We start from the raw sequence: 21778 nt of genomic DNA on the forward strand, positions 1-21778 counted from the left end.
TTCATAAGTTCTAGTTATGCCTAAGTGTCCAACTCCATTGCTTGTTTTCGTAGGTGCTTCCTTAATTAACGATAAAAATTTATTCTCAAGGACTTTCTTTTAATGTATTAAGTGGAAGATATTTTTACGCCTCACAAGTTTTATGTCTAAGTGCTTGCAAAAGATGTATCTTTCTTGGGTGCTTCTTTAAAGTTAATTAAGTATCTAAAAAAAGGAAGTGAAATTAACTTCTAAGATGCAATGACTTTGAACAGCTCTTGTCTTGACTGTTGAGGAACAGTTTGTGTTTTTTGTTTTTTTTCCTCTGTGCAAATTGTTGAACTCTTCACTTAGTACAGAGTTGGTCTTCTGTGTATAAAGTTAATTGAAAATGGATGTTAGTGGAGAATAAGACTGGGAATAGGAGAGGTGGAGGAAGGGTGGGGGTGTGGGTGGGAGGGCAGGTATGGTGAGAAGAATCACTCTATTCCTAAAGCTGTACTTATGAAATGCATGAAGTTTGCATTCCTTAAATAAAATGTTTCTTTGGGGAAAAAATGATTGAAAGGCAGAGTGACAAAAACAGAGAGCGATCTTCAATCTGCTAGTTGCTCCCCAAACAGCCATAAGGGCCAGGACTGGGCCAGGCAGAAGCCAAGAGCCCAGTACAACTCCATTTGGGTCTCCTGCATGGATGGCAGGGGCCCAAGCACTTGGGCCATCTTCTGCTACTTTCCCAGGCACATGAGCAGGCAGCTGGATCAGAAGTGGCACATCTGACAGGTTGCCAGTGGATTAAGCCATGCCGTCTTCTGTGGAACAGACTAATTTCAATTTCTACAGTATTTGCACTAGCACCTTTTAACACAAAAGTATCTACTTCTTAATCTGAGTATATAGTAAGAATGAAGTATAATAACAATCATTAAGCATCAGCCTGTGAATGCAAACTACTTCCTACTACATGTATGATTTCAGGCAAGTATGTAACTTAGCCTCTTTGTCTCATTTTAGTGCTATGGTGAGAATTAAATGTCCTAATACATGTAAAGTGCTTAGAACAGTCCTTGGCACTCATTACTTACACCACAACTTTAATTATGTAATTATAACTTTTATAAGAAAATCATCAGGGCCAGTGCTGTGGCATAGTGGGTCAAGCCACAGCTTGCAGTTCCAGCATCCCTTATGGGCGCCAGTTCAAGTCCTGGCTGCTGACTCCCCATCCAGCTCTCTGCTATGGCCTGGGAAAACAGTAGAGGACAGCCCTACTGGGGACACCCGGAAGAAGCTCCTGGTTCCGGATTGGCTTAGCTCTGGCCGTTTTGGCCATCTGGTGAGTGAACCAGTAGATAGAAGACCATTCTCTCTCTCTCTCTCTCTCTCTCTCTGCTTCTGCCTCTCTGTAAAAATTCTGCCTTTCAAATAAATAAATCTTTAAAAAAATCATCACAGCTTAAAACACTCATTATATTATAAATTCTGATAATATTAAACTGCTTTATCAATGAGCTTAAACCTTTAGGAAAAGTTGGACTTAATCAGTAAATAGCCTCAGAGTTTACACAACACTGACCCCATTCAAATTTTCTCCAACACAGAAAGGTCAACAACAGTCTGGAACATAATGGTGATACCAAAGGCATTCCTAGGTTCACCTGGATTTACAAAGTTTACCAAGTAGAACTTGTCCTGGATGATGGTCAATGCATACACTGAACAGTAATGACCTAAAAGGTGTTCATACAAAGGTGCTTTCTATTAAATGATCCTTTACCTTCCCTTTTGTCATCCTGAGTTTCAACTCTGGAGTAGGTACTATTTCCAATCTTGTCAGACAACATACCCCTTAAATAAAATTAAAGTCCACATTTTCTGACCACCAGCCAAACTTTTTAAGTTATACTTACAAAACTTTTTATTTATATAAAGATTACAAATAATTTATAATTATACTTCACTTGTGAATTCATATATTATTATTTTATATTTATTTATGAATAATTTATTTATAATTATGTACATTTTGACAAGCTAACTCTAATAGGTAAGAAGCAATCTTCGGACCTACAAATCTGACCTTAAGTTCTATTCAATTTCACATTTTCAATGTTTTCCTTATGCACATGTTTATTTAAAATTGCCTTTAATAAAAAGTTATGGGAAGAAATTTAGGAAACTATGCCAAACAATGCAAAATAAAATGTATTTATTTATTTGTAAGGCAGAGTTACAGAGAGGCACAGGCAGAGAAAGAAGTCTTCCATCTGCTGGTTTACTCCCCAAAGGGTCGCAACTGCCGAAGCTAAGCCAATTGGAAGCCAGGAGCTTCTTCCAGGTATACCAGGCAGGTGCAGAGGCCCAAGGACTTGGGTCATCTTTCACTGCTTTCTCAGGCCATAGCAGAGAGCTGGATGGGAAGTGGAGCAGCCAGGACTAGAACCAGCACCCATATGGGATGCTGACCCTGCAATCAGTGGCTGTACCTGCTACACCATAGCACCAGCCCCAAGATATGTATATTTGAAAACTTCCCTTTCCCTAGTCTGTCTGTCTTTCTCTTTGTCACTCTCTCTCTCATACACATACTCACAGAAAAAAACCCGCAAGAATATTTCAAATATTGCTCTATCACTCACTCTCTATTTTTAAAACTGAAATACAATAATTGTGCATAATCTATGTGATTTTGAATCATTCAAGTTCCAAGATTTTACTTTCTCCTCTGGAAATGAGGATATAAAGATTAACTATCACACGAGACTGCTACCAGCATTAAGACAGTATGTAAAGCACTTTAGCCAACCACCAGAGACAGAAACTTTAAATGTAAATTAATTTTTATTCTTAGCCCAAAACTTTAGTGCCACTTCTACCAACTGAAAGATTTCCCATGGTATCCATTTCCATCAGCCCATTAATTAACCCATACTCAATGGCAATAACTTTACAAACACTCTGGGAACAGGTGTATAACTGGGAAACCCTCATCTACTATTTCTCCTTTTTGAGTCCAGTACCTTGCCCAGGGAGGACTAGGCTATACTTAATCACCATACTTGTTTTTTTATGCTACCTGAGAGCACTTTATGGTCAAGTCTATGTCCCTTTCTATATTCAGAGCACAGCTTGATATTTATTAACCCTGACTCAGTTTAGAATCACCAACGGATCTTATAGAAGTACAAATGCCTGGGATCCAGGGTGGCAGTGGGGAATGGAGACAGCAAGGAATCACTGTGAAGGAAGATTTTCTTAAGACCCTGACATCACAAGTGGGTATCTGGCCTAGCAGTTAAAACACTGGTTAAGATGCCTGCATCCCATTGTAAAGCATCTGGCACAGAGTTTGGGGGCGTAGGTGGCGGGGATTCTGGACCTGCGGGGGCCGGGGCGAGGAGCCTGCGACCCGTCGGGCCGACAGGTGGCAGGGTCCGGCCGGGGTCGCCAGACCGCCGCAGACGCGGACTCTGTGGGGATGGAGCGGGGCGGGCCGGCCGGGGGTGGGGTCAGCTCCTCTCTCCTCCCCGCGAGGGGCGGTGATCGTCCCGCCCGCGGTCTAGGTGCGTCGGAGAAACTTTGCAGGGTGGGGACGCGGTAGCCACTGGCCGGCGGCACCGGTGGGCACACAGCTTCCAAAGGCAGATCTCAGGAGGCAGCCATGATGGCTCAAGTACTTGGGCCCCTGCTATCCCTATGGCAGACTTGGATTGTGTTCTTGACTCCTGACTCGGCGTCCACCCAGCCCTGACATCACAGGCACCTGGGGGAATGAATCAGTGCATGGGATCACTCTGTCTCTCTGCCTCTCAGACAATAAAGAAATTTGTAAAGATCCTCACGTGATATTAATGTGCTGCCAGAATTAACAATCACTGCAAGGGCCAGCAATGTGACATGGCAGGCTAAGCCGACTGTAATGTTGCCCCATACTGAGTCCCAGATGCACCGCTTCAGATCCAGCTTCCTGCAAATGTGCCTGGGAAAGCTGCAGATGGCCAAGTGCCTGGGTCCCTATCATCCATGTGAGAGACTCACATGGAGTTACAGGCTCCTAGCTTTGGCCTGGCCTAAACCCAGTCATTACAGTCATTTAGGGAATGAACTTGTGGATGGAAGATCTCTCTCTCTCTGCCACTCTGCTTTTTAAATAAGTAAATATATCTTTTTAAAAAATTACTGCATTCTAACACTCAAAATACAATTTAGTTACATATACAGTGAGGATACATATGGAAATACACAGGTACAGAAACACAAGACTCAAGTCAAGACTTATATGGCTATTTCTTAAGAAACTAAAAATACGATCCAAAAATTCCACTATTGGGGAATAAAATCAGTCTACATTCCCATGTTTATAGCAGTACTATTCACAAAAACCAAGAAATGGAAAAACCCAAGTGTACATCAAATGACAAATGGATAAAGAAAATACAGTGCATGCACAAAATGGAATACTATTTAGCCATAAATCAGCAGAAATATCATCATTTGCAACATGGATGGTACTGGAAGTCACTGTGTTAAGCAAGACAAACCAGCCACAGAAAAACAAGTATCACACAATGTCACTTACATGTGGAATCTGAGCTGATTCCATAAAAGTTGAGTGTATAATTGTGGTTACTAGAAGCTAGGAAGAACAGGAGGAAGGGAGGATGAGCAAGGGTTAACTGATTGATAGGTACTAAGCTACAGTTAAACGAGAGTAAAAAGTTCTGACATTCTGTTTTACACCAGGGCAACTATAGATATTGATAATGTACTGTATTAACAAATGAAAAAAGTAGAAGAAAGGATTTTGAATGTTTTCACAGTAAAGAAATGATAAGTTTTAAGTAGATATGTATAAACTGATATGGATAATACATATTGCATACATGTATTGAAATATAAGAAATCTCATCCTCAATAAGTTCTCCCAGTCAGTCCAATCATCTCTCCCTTTTAAATTTTGATTTATTTATTTATTTGAAAGGCAGAAGACAGAAACACAGACACACGCACACAGAGACAGAGAGAACAGATCTTAATCTGCTAGTTCATTCCTCAGATGACCACAACAGCCAGGACTGAGGCAGGCGGAAGCCAGGAGCCCAGAACTCAACCCGGGACTCCCACCAAGGTAGAAGGGACCCAAGGGCTTCAGCCATTACCTGCTGCCTCTCAAGGTAAACATGAGCAGGAAGGTGGATCAGAAACAGAGCTGGGACTTGAACCTAGGCACTCAGGGTTGCAGGTGTCCCTAGCAGCATCTTAACCACTGCACCAAACACTGGGCCCCAACTCTTCCCTCTAAACACACAATATTTCTAATGTAATTAGTTACATGCTGAATTAAAATGGCTTTTAAACTGTAAACTCAGCAGTAATGTTTTTTCACATAATTATGCCTTATGCTTCATCCTAGATTACAACCTTGTTCCTTATTCTTCTTGCTTTTTCCAGTGCTCAGGATAATGTGTTTAACTCAGATATGTGACAAACATGATCGGATAAACATACAAAAACTACTGGAAGAAAATATATCACATCCCAATTATGCAGTACAAGCTGTTACCAGAAAAGAAAAAATGCAAAAATTCAAAAAAATTATTTTTCCAAAAAATAAGCTCTTAGTAAATGAGAACTAAAGTTTATCTCATTAAACAACCTCTGGATTTGTGGACTATTAGAATCATCACACACAGTACCCATCTTTGGTTTCCCCTATCATCCAGTTTCAGTTATAATTTGCTTCCTTATTAAAACTACATTTGGGGGCCGGCACTGTGGTGTAGCGGGTAAAGCCACTGCCTGCAGTGCCAGCATCTCATATGGGTGCTGGTTGGAGTCCCGGCTGCCTCACTTGTGATCCACTCTCTACTATGGACTGGGAAAGCAGCAGAAGATGGCCCAAGTCCTTGGGCCCCTGCACCCACATGGGAGACCATGAAGAAGCTCCTGGCTCTGCACTGGTGCAGCTCCGGCCGTTGTGGCCGATTGGGGAGTAAACCAGCAGATGGAAGCCCTCTCTCTGCCTCTCTTTCTCTCTCTCTGTAACTCTGACTTTCAAATAAATAAATAAATCTTTAAAAAAAAAAAAAAAACTGTGACTGATTGGATATCTTCAGCTGCTTTCAAATACTTTTATGACAGTACATAATGCTCTTTGACTAATAAGTTAATGACACTCAAAACGAGTGTGTCATAGAGATGTTTAATGTTTACCAACCACTAAAACAGGCTCTGTACATAGCACCTGTATGTTAATCTATTAGTATAAAGTTGGCTGAGAACACTGTCTGAAGAGTCTTGCTTAACATTGGATAAAATACAAGTCTACTTTTGAGTATGGACAGTTTGGTGATTTTCATCCTTTTTTTTTTTAAGATTTATTTATGTATCTGAAAGGCAGAGTCGCAGAGAGAGAGAGAGAGAATCTTCCATTGCTGGTTCATTCCCTAAATGGCCTCAATTGCAGAAGTTGGGCCGGTCCAAAGCCAGGAGCCAGGAACTTCTGCCAAGCCTCCCACACAGGTGCAGGAGCCCAAGCACTTGTGCCTCCCGTGCTGCTTTCCTAGGCCATTAGCAGGGAACTGGATCTGAAGTGGAGCAGCCAAGACTTGTTCAGGCACCCATATGGGATGCCAGCACTATAAAAGGCAGCTTTACCCATTACGCCACAGCGCCAGCCCTGATTTTCATCCTTTTACAGTATTTTCATATATGAAAAATGTCTCAGATACAATGTAACTTTTTAAAATCTGGAGTACAAAGTTACATTACACAAGAAACTCCTCAGCAACTTGCCTTCTCCCTGTGGAAACTACTAAGAAAAACAACTGACAATTCTAAAGAGCAACCATCTAAAGAGAGGAAAATGGCCCATCTTTGGAGTTATACTTCACCACTATTAAATAATCTGAAAGATTTTACAAAAAAGTGAAAATGTGGGGCAGAGCACTCATGATGTATGTCTGTTCATTAGACACTGTAGCAAAACATTACCAGACAGAGTCACAGTTACCACTGAAAGTTCAAAATCCAGGACAAAAAATGGTACCCTGGGTTGTTTGTTTTCAAGGAAGGTTAAATTTAGGAATTGCCAACACCCAAACAAAAAACATTCCAGAGTATTAGACTCAATTGTCGTGGGGAGTCATCTACATTCTCAGCACTACATTCCCTTACTCAAAACCTAAGTATTAACAAAAGATGTTTCTTAGGATCTCACAAGATACACGCTACTTATTTCCCCCAGAAAACATTACTCTTTTTTTCTTAAATACTTGAAAAATTTTTAGCAGAAGCAGCCAGACAGAAAGTCAGTTTACCATCTGCCAAGATATTTCCCAAAATAAGACCCCTGTCAGATGAACAATGAAGAAAAGATTGAAAATGACAAATTCTTTTATTTAGACCATGAGCTATTTTTAAAATAAACTTGAGGAATGCAGCCTTTCCAAAGCCTTGCCTTCAAATTCCCCTTAATCTTCAACAACAACCCAAAAAAAAAAAAAAAAAAAAAAAAAAACCCTGGAAATCTGATTACCACTTTCACGAATTCCTTTTAAAGCAATTTAATGAATAACATATTTTGCGCAAGTAGCAAACCACAAAGGACAGTTCTGCTGGCTGATAAAAATCTTTTCGAAACACTCATACAAAAATACACTCTGAAATGACACTCTAATTTTCCAGACATGGAAATCATATTAATACTTAAATATCTGTATATTTTTGATATATGCCAAACTGACTGCAAATACTTTTACTTAAACCACGAGATTAGTAAATTCATAATAGTTATTTACTGGATTGCAAAGTTGAGAAAATTAAAAGGTCGGGGGAGTAAAAGGGGAAAAAAACGTGGAATCTCAGGAGCCAACAAGAGAAAGATGCAGCTTACTTTGGGTCAAACAAGGTAGTTGAACCACTTCCCCCAAACCGGTGAGCTACTCTTTAAAGCAACCAAACCCTGCTTAGAATTGCTTAGTTTTGTTTCAGGCAGAGCGAAGTGTCACTAAGCAGGTATTTTTTATCACCCTAAGGAAAAGATGCTGCTACTTGCAAAAATGTCGTGAGACCACTCAGAACTACCCAAACAAAAACATAACAACAATCACAACAACAAAAAAGCCTACCACAAATGCCTTCCAGAAAAGAAGAGACAGTCTGGGCAAACAGCATCTCTATAGTCCTAAACATCACAGGGGGGGGAAAAAAAAAAAAAAAAAAGACGTACACTGGGGAACGCTACGTAGTAGAAAGTTGGTTAGAATATGAAATAGGACGTAGGTTCATTTGGATCTACTCGGCTTTGCGTCCAGGGCAAAATAAAGCTCTCTTGGCTAATGCTAAGGCCACACTTCCTTTACAGGTGCTTGTAAACACTGTTTAGACAGAAGAGATAAACTATCTGATAAGTTGAGAAGGACACGTGGGAAACCAGAGGGTGTCGTCATCATCACGAATCAATTTTCCTAACTGGTGAGGCATAAACAGGTCCAGGTAGTAAAGGGGGGGCCCTGGGTCTGAGACCTTGGCCAGGAAGCCAGAAAAGCACGTGTCCTACTCTGGGTTTGGGAACTTCCCGGGAAGCGCTGGGTTCCCAGTAAAACTCCATCACCCTCTGGCTGCCTCACTCGGGAGAAAGCAGACGAAGTACGAGTCGCCACGGGAACACGCCGGCCCCGAGGCCCGGGAGGGAGACCTCGGAGGCGGCGGCCCGTCCAGGACCGGCCGCGGCCCCGCCCGGCTCACCTCCGCCGCCGGGATGTTGACCACGCCGGTGGAGCGCCGCTTCTCCCGCAGCTTCCTCTTCTCGATCTGCCCCTTGCCTTTCCTGGCACTGGGGCCCGAGCTCTTGCCCTTGTCCGGGGCGCCGTCCGGCTCCTCCTCGTCGCCCCGGGGCTGCGGAGCGCCCGCGGCGGCGGCGGCGGCGGCGGCGGCGGCGGCGGCGGGAACCGCGGAGGGGCCGGGGGACTCCTCCTCCGCGCGCCGCGGGCCCGGGGCCGCCCGGCTCAGTCCTGCGGAGCCGACGGCGCAGTTCACGCCTCCCGGGCCGGGGGCGGCAGGTGCGGCCGAGCCGCCCGGGAGGTTGTTGTTGAGCTCGTTGGTCGCTGCGGCCGCCGAGGTGGCCAGAGCCCCCACCGGGGGCTTCCCGGCCGCGTCGCTGCTGCCCCCGCCCGGGACGGCCGGGCCCGGGGGGTTCTGCTTGGCGCGCATCTTCTCGCGCTTCGCCTTCCACTCCTCCAGGAAGTCTGTGGTGCTGCCGCCGAGGCCGCCGCTGGCCCGGTAGCCACCGGTCGCCATATTCCCAGAGGGGCCGGTCGGGCTAGCACCTCAGGCCGTCCACCCGTGCTCCTGCCGCCGCCGCCGCCGCCCCTTCCTTCTCGTGGCCAGGAGGACGCGAGCGAACGACCCCCACCCCGGGCGCGGGGTGACCGCGGCTCCTCCCGCAGCCCGCGAGTCTGAGGAGAAACACAAAGGGGGCGGAGAGGGGCAGCGTCAGGTCCCGGCCTGGCCGGAGGGTCTGCTAGTCGACCGCGCGGCGCGGAGCCCCCCAGAGCGTGCCCACCGGTGCCGCCGGCCAGTGGCTACCGCGTCCCCACCCTGCAAAGTTTCTCCGACGCACCTAGACCGCGGGCGGGACGATCACCGCCCCTCGCGGGGAGGAGAGAGGAGCTGACCCCACCCCCGGCCGGCCCGCCCCGCTCCATCCCCACAGAGTCCGCGTCTGCGGCGGTCTGGCGACCCCGGCCGGACCCTGCCACCTGTCGGCCCGACGGGTCGCAGGCTCCTCGCCCCGGCCCCCGCAGGTCCAGAATCCCCGCCACCTACGCCCCCCAAACTCTGTGCGAAGAACCGCACCCCGAGCCGGCTCGCGGAGGGGGGCGGGGACCCAGCTGTCCGGCCGAGCCCCGGGAGGGGATGGGGTGCGCGAGCCGAGCTGGGGCGGCCGGGGCAGCTCCTTACCTCGGAGGAGCCTCGGGCGAGGCGGCGCGGGGCTGGGAGCGGGTGTCCAGGTGAGCCGAAAGCGCCGAGCGCTCTCCGGACGCGTGCAGGGAGTCCCGGCACACTCGCAGTCCCAAGGCAGTGCGAGGCTCGCAGGGAGGGAGAGGCGGGGGGTGGGGGGAGCCGAGCGGCGCCGAAGCGCGGGCGGAAAGGGCCGAGGCAGCGCGGGGGGCGCGGCGCGCCGTGGAGCCGGGGGTAGGGCCCGCCGCCGCCACGCCCCCGGCGCTCAGGTGCGCGGCGCCGCGGCCCGCCCGCCGCGCGCCCTCATCCCTGCGCGCTCCGCGGCCGCCCGCGGGTCCGACGGCGCATTCCTGAGGCTGCCGGCTCGCGGTGGCCAGCCTCCCGGCGCCTCCGACTCGGGGCTGGGGACGGCTCTCCACGCCGGGCTCCTCCCTGCGCCTGCTCGCCGCTCCCATCTCCCGCCGCTCTCACTTTTCGGTACAGGACCAGATCGTTCGAGGGAAAGCCTGAATGGCCGCTTGGCTGAGAAGGAAAGTGCCATCGACCTGGGAGGACTCAGGGCCTGACTGGACAGTTTGGGGAAAATCCCCATGCGTCCTTTTTGCTCATCACTGCCCACTTTCAGATGTTCTGGGCTGGCGGGTATGGAAGCAAACCCAGCAACTCCTAAAAATCCTGGGTACACGGGCTTACTGTCCCTGCATTATCAGTGTACTATTGTGTTAGGCTTGCAGGAGAAAAGCAAAACTTATTTTGAGTATTTATTGTGTGGGCGATCCCTATCTTATTCGGAATTTTCCTCTGACCCCTGTCTCGACATCTTGCTCTTTCCAGAAAGTGAGTTCAGCCAGAATACTCCCTACCAAAGTGCTAAAGCTGTGTTAATGCTGACTTGAGATGAGCTGGGCCGCTGATTCTCTTTGTCCATCCTTAACTGGCCGTAGGGTAACTTTTGCCCCGTGCTGAAAGTCATCTGTGATTTGTGTCGGCGTTTGGCTGGGCTGTCGCTGACAAGCAGCAGAGGAGGGAGCGTTGCAGGTTACAAATGCCAGGTCTCCATTTTGTAGGACAGCCTTGAGTCACATTCTTACCTAACGTGAAGGCTGTCTTCCTGCTTAGCATTCCCGTTTAGCACAGGTGGCACATGGTGGGTGGGCAGGCAGTGTGAGCCTGTCACAGGAATGGGAACAGAAGAAAGTGACTCACACACTGTCTATTTTGCAGAAGGAAAGTCGCATAGTTCTGGTCTTTGATCTCTTGAGGTAAGCAGATGCGTAACTGCAGAAAGATCTGGAAAAATCTTTGGGAAAACAAAGGCCTGTCTTGAGAAAAGGTTTAAAAGGCGAAGTAGCCGTTTGCCTAAGTGATACCAACATGGGTGTGCCACCTGAAATTTCTCAATTATGCATTCGTTATTTTGATTTCTGAGTTTAAGGGGGAGAAGGATTGGAAGATTGGCATTAAACATACTCGCATTAACATGTTTTGTAATTTATCAGAGGATTTTCTCTTGGAGGGACCACAAGATACAGTGGGAAAACGATATACTGTAGTAAGCCTGGATGCAAACATGTTAAGTAGCTGAGCCATCCTGAGGATACTGTTTTAAAAATCTGAACTTCCAGTTTTCTTTACTACAAAATCAGCACTAATAGCACATGGTTTTAGAATTGAAAATGGAACCTGCATTGTGTTGCAGCAGGTTAAGCCACCACCTGCCATGCCAGCATCCAGAGTGAGCTCCGAGTAATGTCCTGGCTGCTCTACTTTGATCCAGCTCCCTGCTAATGCACCTGAGAAAGCAGCAGATGTCCCAGGCACTCCGGCCCCTTCCACTCATGTGAGGGACCAGGATGGAGTTCTTAGCTTCTGACTTTAGGCCTGGCCCAGCCCCAATAGTCACCACCGTGTGGAGAGTAAACCAGCTGAAGGAAGATCTCTTTATCTCTCTTTTTCTCTTTCTCTTTCTCTCCTCCCTGTAACTCTGCCTTTCAAACAAATAATATAAATTTAAAAAGAACTGACACTGCATGTAAAATTTTATTGCTTCAAGAAATAGTAAACAGTCCTGTTGTTAGCAGGCTATCAATTAGTTTAGAATCCTGGATCTTTAAGAAGTGGATTGGGGCCAGCACTGTGGCATAGTAGGTTAAGCCTACTATTATTATGTTATTATGTTATGCCATGCCAGTATCTCATATGGGCACCAGTTCAAGTCCTGGCTGCTCCTCTTCCAATCCGGCTCTCTGCTACGGCCTGGGAAAGCAGTGGAAGATGGCCCAAGTGCTTGGGATCTTCCACCCATTCGAGAGATCAGAAAGAAGTTCTTAGCTTCTGGCTTCATATTAGCCTGTCTCCGGGCCATCTGGGGAGTGAACCAGTGGATGGGAGACCTTTCTCTGTCCCTCCTTCTCTCTGCTTGTAACTCTGCCTCTCAAATAAATGAATAAAATCTTTAAAAAAAAAAAAAGTGGGTTGGTAGAGGAGGCAAAGAATGACAAGATACTGAACATACACTATTCACCTGAAGAGGATAGATTTGGTATGAACTAGGATAACACTTATGCCACATATTTTGACACTGCATCTCTTAGATCAGTTCTCTTAGTATTAATAGATTCTGAGTCAGAAATTTTGGCTACTATTGACTTGTGTGACTTTGGGCAACTTGCTTAACTGTTGGGCCTCTGTTTACTTACTTATAAAATGGGGGTAATAATACTTCCTACATTGTGAGGGTGTTGTGAAAGAGCCTGAGATTCTTAGATAAAAGGTAGTATATGAGTACCAGAGTAGTTATTATTAGTCTATAAAGAGCCCTAGGAGCCATAGATGAAAGAAATTATTGAGGTACAATGTGCTGTGTTTTATTATTGTTATCACTTGTTGTACCTTTTGCCTACCTTTTTCAATATTCCCAAATATATATTTCTTAGCCCCAAAATTATACCACAATATTTGGCTGAGTCAGTCCTGAATTGCAAGATGTTTGCATATCATCAATCTTTATGTATAGAGTTCTGATGAAATAATCCTTAAAGGATTACAGCTTGGTTTCTCAACCTCAGCACTGTTGACATTTGGGGCTGGAAAATTCTTTGTTTTAGGGGTTGTCCTGTTCACTATAGGATAATTATCAGTATCCTTGGCTTGTATCTACTATATACCACCAGTACCTCCCCACCACCATTGCAACATTACCTAAAATAATTTTAATGATCTATTTGACTTAATAATAAGGGAAATATGATAATGCTAACAAAACAAAGATTCATTTCAGTGTGTCAGAGTGAAACATGTTCTAAGTGTCAAGTCTTACCTAATGTTTTCTAGACAGTGGATTAACTATGATGTGAAATATCTGTGTCGAAAGAATTAATAATATATTGGGAAATAGCCATTTTGCCTTTCAATGTAAATATTTCTGGCACATATGCAATTCATCTTCCGAAATTGAAATAATACATATACATAGTACAAAAAAGTGAAACGTTTTTGTTCTATGCTGATTATAATAAAAGACGACAGCCCTCTACACACCTTCCCAAATCCCAAAACCCTACCCAGATTGAACTCCTTGACTGTTTCTGCTAATGCAGAGCTTCATGTTTACTTTTTCTAATTTATTTTCATTTTATTTGAAAGGCAGAGCTACAGAGAGAGAGAAAGAGAGAAACCAAGACAGAAAGACAGATGACTTCCAGCTGCTGGTTCACTCCCCAAGTGCCAGTCACAGCCAAAGCCCAAAGCCCAGAACTCTGTCCGGATCTCCCATGTGGATACCAGGGACCAGGAATTAGAGCCATCATCTACTGCCTCTCAGGGTGTACATTAGCAGGAAGCTGGATCAGAAGCTCGCTCGCTCTCTGAAACTCCTATTAAGTAGGTGTTCAATTACTACGAGTTCTCTATTAAACTTATCTTTTCTCTCCTATTTCTCATCTTTTTTGGCATACATTTTAAGTGAAATGTCCTCTACTTTATATGCCAGACATTCTATTCAATTTCCTGTTTCCTGCCACTGATTTTTTTCCCTAAGGTCTCTTTGTGGTTCTCTAAATGTTTCTTTTCCACATCATCCTGTTCTTATGTCATATATTTAGCATCATTTTTTTTTTAGTCGTCTTGTTTAATGTTAGAGCATTTCTTCATCAGCCTGCTCTCCATTCATATTGTAAAAACTGAAAGACAGATTGGAAGCTCTGCTGTAAAGGGCAGAGCCTATTGACTAATCGACCTCATTTAGAAAGCTGGCTTTGGACCTAGACATTTTGTGGAGGCATATGTCAAGTGTCAGCATGTATAGCCTCTCTTTTGGCCCTGGTAAGTTTCCCTGGGAAAAGACTGTTCCCGCCAATGTTGCCAACTGTTTTCAGGTGCCAAGCAGGCAAAGGGGACTGAGGGATCAGTCTCATTACCCAACATGCAGGTTTCCACTCAGTCCCCGTGCTCAGGGTGCCTTGCATACTCTCTGCAGTGCATCTGTGACTCAACAACCACAGAATCTAACTCTACCAGGATCAGCGAAGACAGTCCCACCACTGTTCCCTGCAGGGGGAACTTAGAACCTAACTGATTCTTACGTTGATTTTCAACTAATTCTTTTGTTTTCATCCCATCGGGTGCTCTTTTTCAGAGGTATATGCTGCAGCTTCCATTTTTTTAAACCTTTCTTCAGGAGCCTGTAGAGTAGAAAGGATGACTTTTGATTGGCTTTCTCCTCTTCAGGTCCTTAGAATTCACCTTTTCTGCTTAACCTAACTGCTTTTCAACTTTCATCTTCTAAAATTGTGGTTTTTTTAAAAAAATTATTTATTTGAAAGGCAGAGTTACAGAGAGAGAGAGAGAGATTCCATCTGCTGGTTAACTCCCCAAATAGCCACAACAGCTGGGGCTAGACCATGCTGAAGTCAGGAGCCAGAAGCTTCTTCCAGGTCTCCTAACATAGGTGCAGGGGCCCAAGCACTTGAGCCATCTTCCACTGCTTTCCCGGGCATATTAGTAGGGAGCTGGATCAGAAGGGGAGCAGCTGGGACACAAACCAGCGCTCATATGGGATGCCAGAGTCACAGGTGAGGTTTAACCAGTCAAGCCACAACACTGACCTCCCCTGTGTCCTCCTCTCCCATCCTATTTAATGTTACTAGCTTGTCATTTTACTTTTGTTTTAATGAGGTTACTTGAGGGAGTAAAGAAAAACGTGTGTTCAATCTGATTTTCATAGGAAGTCCAATTCATCCATTTTGCAGATTTCCAATACTGTGAAATGTACAGGTTTCCAGAAACTGAAATGTGGCCCATTAAAAAAAAACTAGGAAAAAAATTCACTGACATCCACATTAAGAGTAGATGTATTTCCCTTTTGCAATTTTGTTTAATCATAGTAAAACTAGTTGTTATATAGGTCATGAGTTTTTCCTTTTTCAAATGCCTACAGGTAATCTTAGACTATAATTTTGGCTTCTCAAGGAAGACCTTGGTGTTATAGTGCTTGAAGTTTTTATAATCGGGTGGGTTTCTTTAAAAAAAAAGAATAGATAATAAAATAAATATTTAGAATAATTTAAAAACATTAAAATCATAAATTTTAACAAATTAACAAATTTCACAAAAATAAAAAAACTAAATTTCTCATTAATTTACTTTCTGAAATACTTGTTTTTTGTTGTTGTTGTTTTGTTTTGTTTTTTTGCTTGAGGGACAGTTATAGACAGAAGGAGAAACAGAGAGAGAGGTCCTCCACCCACTGGTTCACTCCCCAAATGGCAACAATGGCCAGAGCTGAGCAGAGCAGGAACCAGGAGCTTCTTCTGGGTTTCTCGTGTAGGTGCAGGGGCCCAAGGACTTGGTCCATCTTCTACTGCTTCCCCAGGCCATTAGTTGGCAGCTGGATAGGAAGTGGAACAGCCAGGACTTGAACCAGTGCCCATGTTGGGTGCTGGCACTGCAGGTGGATGCTTAACCTACTATGCCACAGTGCTGACCCCTGTGGTGTTTTGTTTTTTTTTTTTTAGACTTATTTAGTTATTTCTTTGAAAGCAGAAATGACATACAGAGAAAGAGAGAGAGAGAGAGATCATCCATCTTCTGGTTTACTCCCCAAATGACCACAACAGCTAGGAGCCTGGAACTCTGTGTGGGTCTCCAAAATTGGTGGCAGAGGCCCAATACTTGGGCCAACATTTGCTTCTTTTTCAGGTACATTAGTGGGGGGCTAAATTGGAAGCCCATCAGTGGAGACTTGACCCTACACTCCAATAAGAGATTCTGGCATTGCAAGCAGTAGTTTAACCTGCTGTGCCAAAACACCAGTCCTTCTCTGACCCTATTATTAGCCAGCGCTACGGCTCAATAGGCTAATCCTCCACCTGCGGCGCCAGCACACCGGGTTCTAGTCCCGGTCGGGGCGCCAGATTCTGTCCCGGTTGCCCCTCTTCCAGGCCAGCTCTCTGCTGTGCCCCGGGAGTGCAGTGGAGGATGGCCCAAGTCCTTGGGCCGTGCACCCACATGGGAGACTGGAAGAAGCACCTGGCTCCTGGCTTCGGATCAGCGCAGTGCGCTGGCTGCAGCATGCTGGCCGCAGCGGCCATTGAAGGGTAAACCAACGGTAAAGGAAGACCTTTCTCTCTCTGTCTCTCTCTCTCACTGTCTACTCTGCCTGTCCAAAAAAAAAATATATATATATATATACACATTATTATTTTATTATTTACTGATGCATAACATGTTATTCTCACATAGATGTATCCATCATCTGTGGTACAAATATAGGCTTATGGTTCACAATCACAGGAACCCTCATAAACTTCTAGTTGGTACTATCACCATCAAAACAGAAAACAATGTATTGGGCATTCATAATTCTATGCCTTGTATTATCTAATATACCCTTGATAGGAGAACACTTACATTTTTGACTACATATAAATGAAAACAGAATTCTCTACTTATTTTAGAGAATTGGAAAATTTTCCTACAGACTGGCTTGCAAGCCATCAGACTATATACTACTCCCTGTAAGGAGAAACCTCCTTGTTCCTGTCATCAACCCACTTCCCAGTCGCTCTTACTGAGAACCTTAGCTCCTAGCTGTCATATGTCTGCTCATTTTGTGTCCGGTCCTTAGTTACAACATCTGCAAGATAGTTAATACAGTCTCCTGGCATCACACATACAACTTCACTCCCAATAGCCTTTTTCCTCTTTACCTCTATTCAATCAGGCATTCAAATGATTAGTCTCGGGGACAGCGCTGTGACACAGCTGGTTAAAGCCCTGGCCTGCAGTGCCGGCATCCCATATGGGCGCCAGTTCGAGTTCCAGCTGCTCCACTCCCGATCCAGCTCTCTGCTATGGCCTGGGAAAGCAGTACAAGATGGCCTAAGTCCTTTGGCCCCTGCATCTGCGTGGGAGACCTGGAAGAAGCTCCTGGCTCCTGGCTTCGGATCAGCTTAGCTCTGGCTGTTGCAGTCATTTGGGGAGTGAACCATCGGATGGAAGTCCTCCCTCTCTCTGACTATACCTCACTATGTAACTCTGTCTTTCAAATAAATAAAATAAATCTTAAAAAAAAAGGTTAGTCTCTTAACTTTCTCACCATCAGCAAATGCACTTCCCAATCTTAGCATCCCTTCAGCACACTGACCCTAGTGCCCCTTCCCCAACCATTTTTGATCTACTGACCATACCAATTTTGTATTATCTACCACTACTTTCTATGTCCTAACTTCCTTGATCAGCTTTCATTCCAAAGTTTATCCTCTTCTCTGTGTACACATGTTCAGCTAAATAAAGTCAATTAAAAGCAGTAGACTTGCTTCCCAGCCCTACTCTAGATGCATGACCATAGTCTTAACTAGGCAATCCTCTTGTCCCAAAATAACTAAGTCACATCACCCTCTTTTTTATTTTTTTTATTTTCCTTTTTTAAAGGTCTTCCATTTGCTCTTTTACCCCCCAAATGGCCCCAATGGCCAGAGCTGGGCCAGTCCGAAGCCAGGAGCCAAGAACCTCTTCCAGGTCTCCCACATGGGTGCAGGGGCCCAAGCACTTGTGCCATCTTGTACTGCTTTCCCAGGCAATAAGCAGAGAGCTTAATCAGAAGAGGAGTAGCCAGAATATGAACCATGAGCTGGTGCCCATATGGAATACCAGTGCCACAGGTGGAGGCTTAGCCTACTATGCCACAGCGCTGGCCCCCAAATCACCCTCTTAAACTTTCAGTACCTCTTCATCTCAACCTCATTCTGCCTTCATTCTTCACTTCATTCTTCTCTATTAAATCAGTCCCTTCAGTATACAAATGAGCTCCAGTAATCCCCTCTGTATTTGTTTTCTATGTGTTGCTATAACAAATTTCCAGGGCCATAGCACTTTTAAACATCACAACTGTGTCCTCTGAGAGTTGTATAGGATAGAGGTCCTACAGTTGTCTCACTGGGCTAAAATCAAAAGGCCATCAGGGCTGCATTCATTTCTGGAAACTCAGGAGAAATCCTTTTTTTTTTTTTCTGCCCTTTCCTACCTCTAGAGGCCGCCCACATTCCTTAGCTGGTGGTCTTCTCTCCTCTTCAAAGCAAGATGTCTGTGACTTTTCTTGCATGGTCACCATCTCCCTATGATTCTCTCTTTGGTTTCCTTCTTCCACCTGTAAGGATGCCTTGGACCTCCTGGACAATGCAAGATAATCGGATTATTGACTAGCATTCCAACTTCAACCTTAATTTCTTTTGCCATGTGATTTAATGTATTCACAGGGTAGAGCCTGCAGTTCTTTGGGGGATTGTTATCTGCCTACCATGCTTTTAAAGAAATAAATTTTCCTGATTCCAGAATTCAATCTGGTCACTATTCTGTTTCTCTGTTAATGTTCACCATCAAAATTCATGGAAGACTTATTTTTAGTCACTATTGCTACTTCCATACTTACCATTCTTTCTTTAATAATTTCCAAATGGTCTTTGGCCCTCAGCACTCCACTTATCACCATATCACTTATCACTTATCACTAACCCCTCTAGTCAGTTACCAACAAGCTACTTGTTGAGAAACTCAATGCTCCTATAATTTTTAAAATCCTACTCAACCTTTCTTTCATTATTTGGTATACATAACTGTCTCATTCTTTAAATCTTCTTTCTATAACATTTTCCAAGTCATCAAAAAGTTTTATTGTTTTTTTAAAATCCTCTAACTTCACTGGATGCTATTTCTCTTCCTCCTTCACCCAGTCTGCTGATTAATGTCTTAAAGCTAAGGTCTTCCTGTGACTTAGTCACAGGTCCACCTTTCTTCTCAGTCAACACTCCCTATGTGATTCCATGGAACCCTATGGCTTTAGGAATCACTTCCACATTTATTTCTTAATGTAAACTTCTTCCCTAAATTCTATTCTCATATCTTATTTGTATATTTGATATTTCCATATGAATGTCTAAAAATCAGCTCTAAATGAACATGGCTAAACAAAACTCTCCATTCACTTCTCCATCTGTCCCCAACTTATTCCTCTCTCATTTCTTTCTCAGCTTGGGAAATGATCCCACCATCTATCCACTTATTGGAGCAAAAACTTAGAAGGCTTCCTTGATTCATCTCTTTGCCTTACCCCATAAATCCAATCCATCATCCTAATCTATAAACTCCCATTCCAAAATATATCCAATCCTCACAATAATAAGAATGATCTTAAAATATAATCAGACCATGTCATTCCCATGCTGTCAACCCTCTTCAACCTCCTATTCCACTTAAAATCTAAACTCCTTACAATGGCCTTTAAGACCCTTTATAAGGCTGGCGCCACGGCTCAATAGGCTAATCCTCCACCTTGCGGCGCCGGCACACCGGGTTCTAGTCCCAGTCAGGGCGCCGGATTCTGTCCCGGTTGCCCCTCTTCCAGGCCAGCTCGCTGCTGTGGCCAGGGAGTGCAGTGGAGGATGGCCCAACTCCTTGGGCCCTGCACCCCATGGGAGACCAGGAGAAGCACCTGGCTCCTGCCTTTGGATCAGCACGGTGCGCCAGCTGTGGCGGCCATTGGAGGGTGAACCAACAGCAAAAGGAAGACCTTTCTCTCTGTCTCTCTCTCTCTCACTATCCACTCTGTCAAAAAAAAAAAAAAAAAAAAAAAAAAAAAAAAAGACCCTTTATAATCTGGTTCCTACCTTCACCATTGACTTTGATTCAGAACATTCCTGCTTTCTCATTATGTTCAGCTTTTTCTCCGTTCCTAAAATGTGCTAAGCTCCTTCCTGCCTTAATGCTTCTACACTGCTTAGAACTCTTTACTGAGGCATATCTTCCTAACATTGAGGTCTCCACTCAGCTGTCACCTCCCAAAAATGCTTTTCCTGATAACTCAATCTCAAAGAGTCAAATGTTCCACTCCAAACTTCAGTCATTATTGTATTGCCCTGTTTTATAGTTTTGATAATACTTATTGCTATTAGGAATTATTCATATGTGCTTATTGAGAGTCTCTCCCATCCTAGAATATAAATGTGCTGAAACAAATATTTCCCCTAATGTCTTCACAGTTACATCCCCAACACTCATGACTTCCAATAAACATTAGATATTCAACTTAATCTTAGCTCCATGGATAGATTTGGAAAGGTCTACAATCAACAAGAAAAATAGTTTATTTTTCTCTTCCTATTGGTTTAAAAATTGTCAGAATGCAAAGAAAATTATTTTTCTGTTAAATTACAACTTAACTGACTACTAAGAGTCGGAAGGCATATCATTTACATATAATGTTATCTGGTTTTTGTTGGAATTTAACATACGTTGCCATTATCATAATAAGTGTCTGCCTTTGGAAAATTTCAAAGAAGAAAAGGCACTTACCTTTATAGGTAAGTAGGGTTGTTGAAGAAGAGAAATGTAAATTATACTCCACATTGTGTTCAGCTACTTCCAAGTCATGTGACTTTGGACAAACTACATAATTCTCTGCCAGAATATTTACCTCACGGGATTATTGGGCTATTAAATGAGATTTATGTCGCTCCCTGTCTTCGTGGAGGAACGACACAGGACCCTGCGCTGTTCTTTTGTCTGCTCGGCCCTCCCCGGGTTTGCTGCTGGTTCTTCCCGGGTTGGCTACCGTCCCTTCCACCTCCGTGGAAGGGCGGTGCCCCCTGCCACTTTCCCCACTTCTGCGGGGGAGCGGCACACCGCCGGCCGGCTCTCTCGGGGGCTGCACAGGTGTTCCTTCAGATAGATGTTCCCGGTGCATGTTGTCTCTCTCCTCCTTTATAGTCCTCTTCCACCAATCCCAACTCTGCTACCCACACGCCGAGTACACTGCTCTCCTCCAATCAGGAGCAGGTCCTACAGTTTATTGGTTGAACTGGAGGCAGCTGTGTAGAAGCTGTTTCTCCCTTCTCAGCGCCATATTGTGAGAGAGCAGATGCATAGAATAAGTCTTAATTCCAGTAACTTAGTCTAGTCCGAGTTGCTCCCCACAATTTATCCTTTGATTTTGGTTTTGACACAACCACTGAATATACTGAGTTGCCAAAACCACAGCATTTTTTGTCTGAAAAGAATCTTGACAACGAAAAAAATTTGATTTCAACAAAGCTAAAAGGATGCTTCCATCTGTAATTACACAGCCAAATGAGGATTTCCTTCTGATACTAGAATAAGGGGGAATGTCTGAAGACACCACAGCAAAAAGATGCGATAATTTGACTACATGAAAAATCTCACAGTAAACAAAATAAAAAGACAAGGTACAGGAAGGGAGTAGGAATTTCCCTGTCATATAAAATAAAGAGAATTATCCAGAATACTGAAGGAATTAAGTCATTAAGGAAAAAGGCTACAATAT

General features: G+C 44.5%; 1 protein-coding gene across 5 annotated transcripts in view; it reads right to left on the reverse strand.

Moving 5' to 3' along the window:
- Positions 1 to 21189, reverse strand: part of PAWR (pro-apoptotic WT1 regulator) — a 126830-nt gene extending 105641 nt beyond the window's left edge. Inside the window, exons 1-3 of one of the 5 annotated variants that reach the window (XM_089307491.1) lie at positions 18467 to 18604; positions 9943 to 11242; positions 9275 to 9437 (exon numbers count right to left, since the gene is read on the reverse strand). In XM_089307491.1, the coding sequence (XP_089163617.1) occupies positions 9302 to 9437; positions 9943 to 10397 (591 nt within the window). In that variant the 5' untranslated portion in view covers positions 10398 to 11242; positions 18467 to 18604 and the 3' untranslated portion in view covers positions 9275 to 9301. Of the gene's footprint in view, positions 1 to 8727; positions 9632 to 9942; positions 11243 to 18466; positions 18612 to 20790 lie in introns of those variants that run through there. The other 4 variants (XM_089307490.1, XM_089307489.1, XM_008256842.5 and 1 more) reach the window with 4 other exon arrangements.
- Positions 21190 to 21778: the final 589 nt, after the last annotated feature.

This window comes from Oryctolagus cuniculus, chromosome 11, assembly GCF_051225735.1.
Source record: "Oryctolagus cuniculus isolate XC-2025 breed Fujian yellow rabbit chromosome 11, ASM5122573v1, whole genome shotgun sequence".
NCBI lineage: Eukaryota > Metazoa > Chordata > Mammalia > Lagomorpha > Leporidae > Oryctolagus > Oryctolagus cuniculus.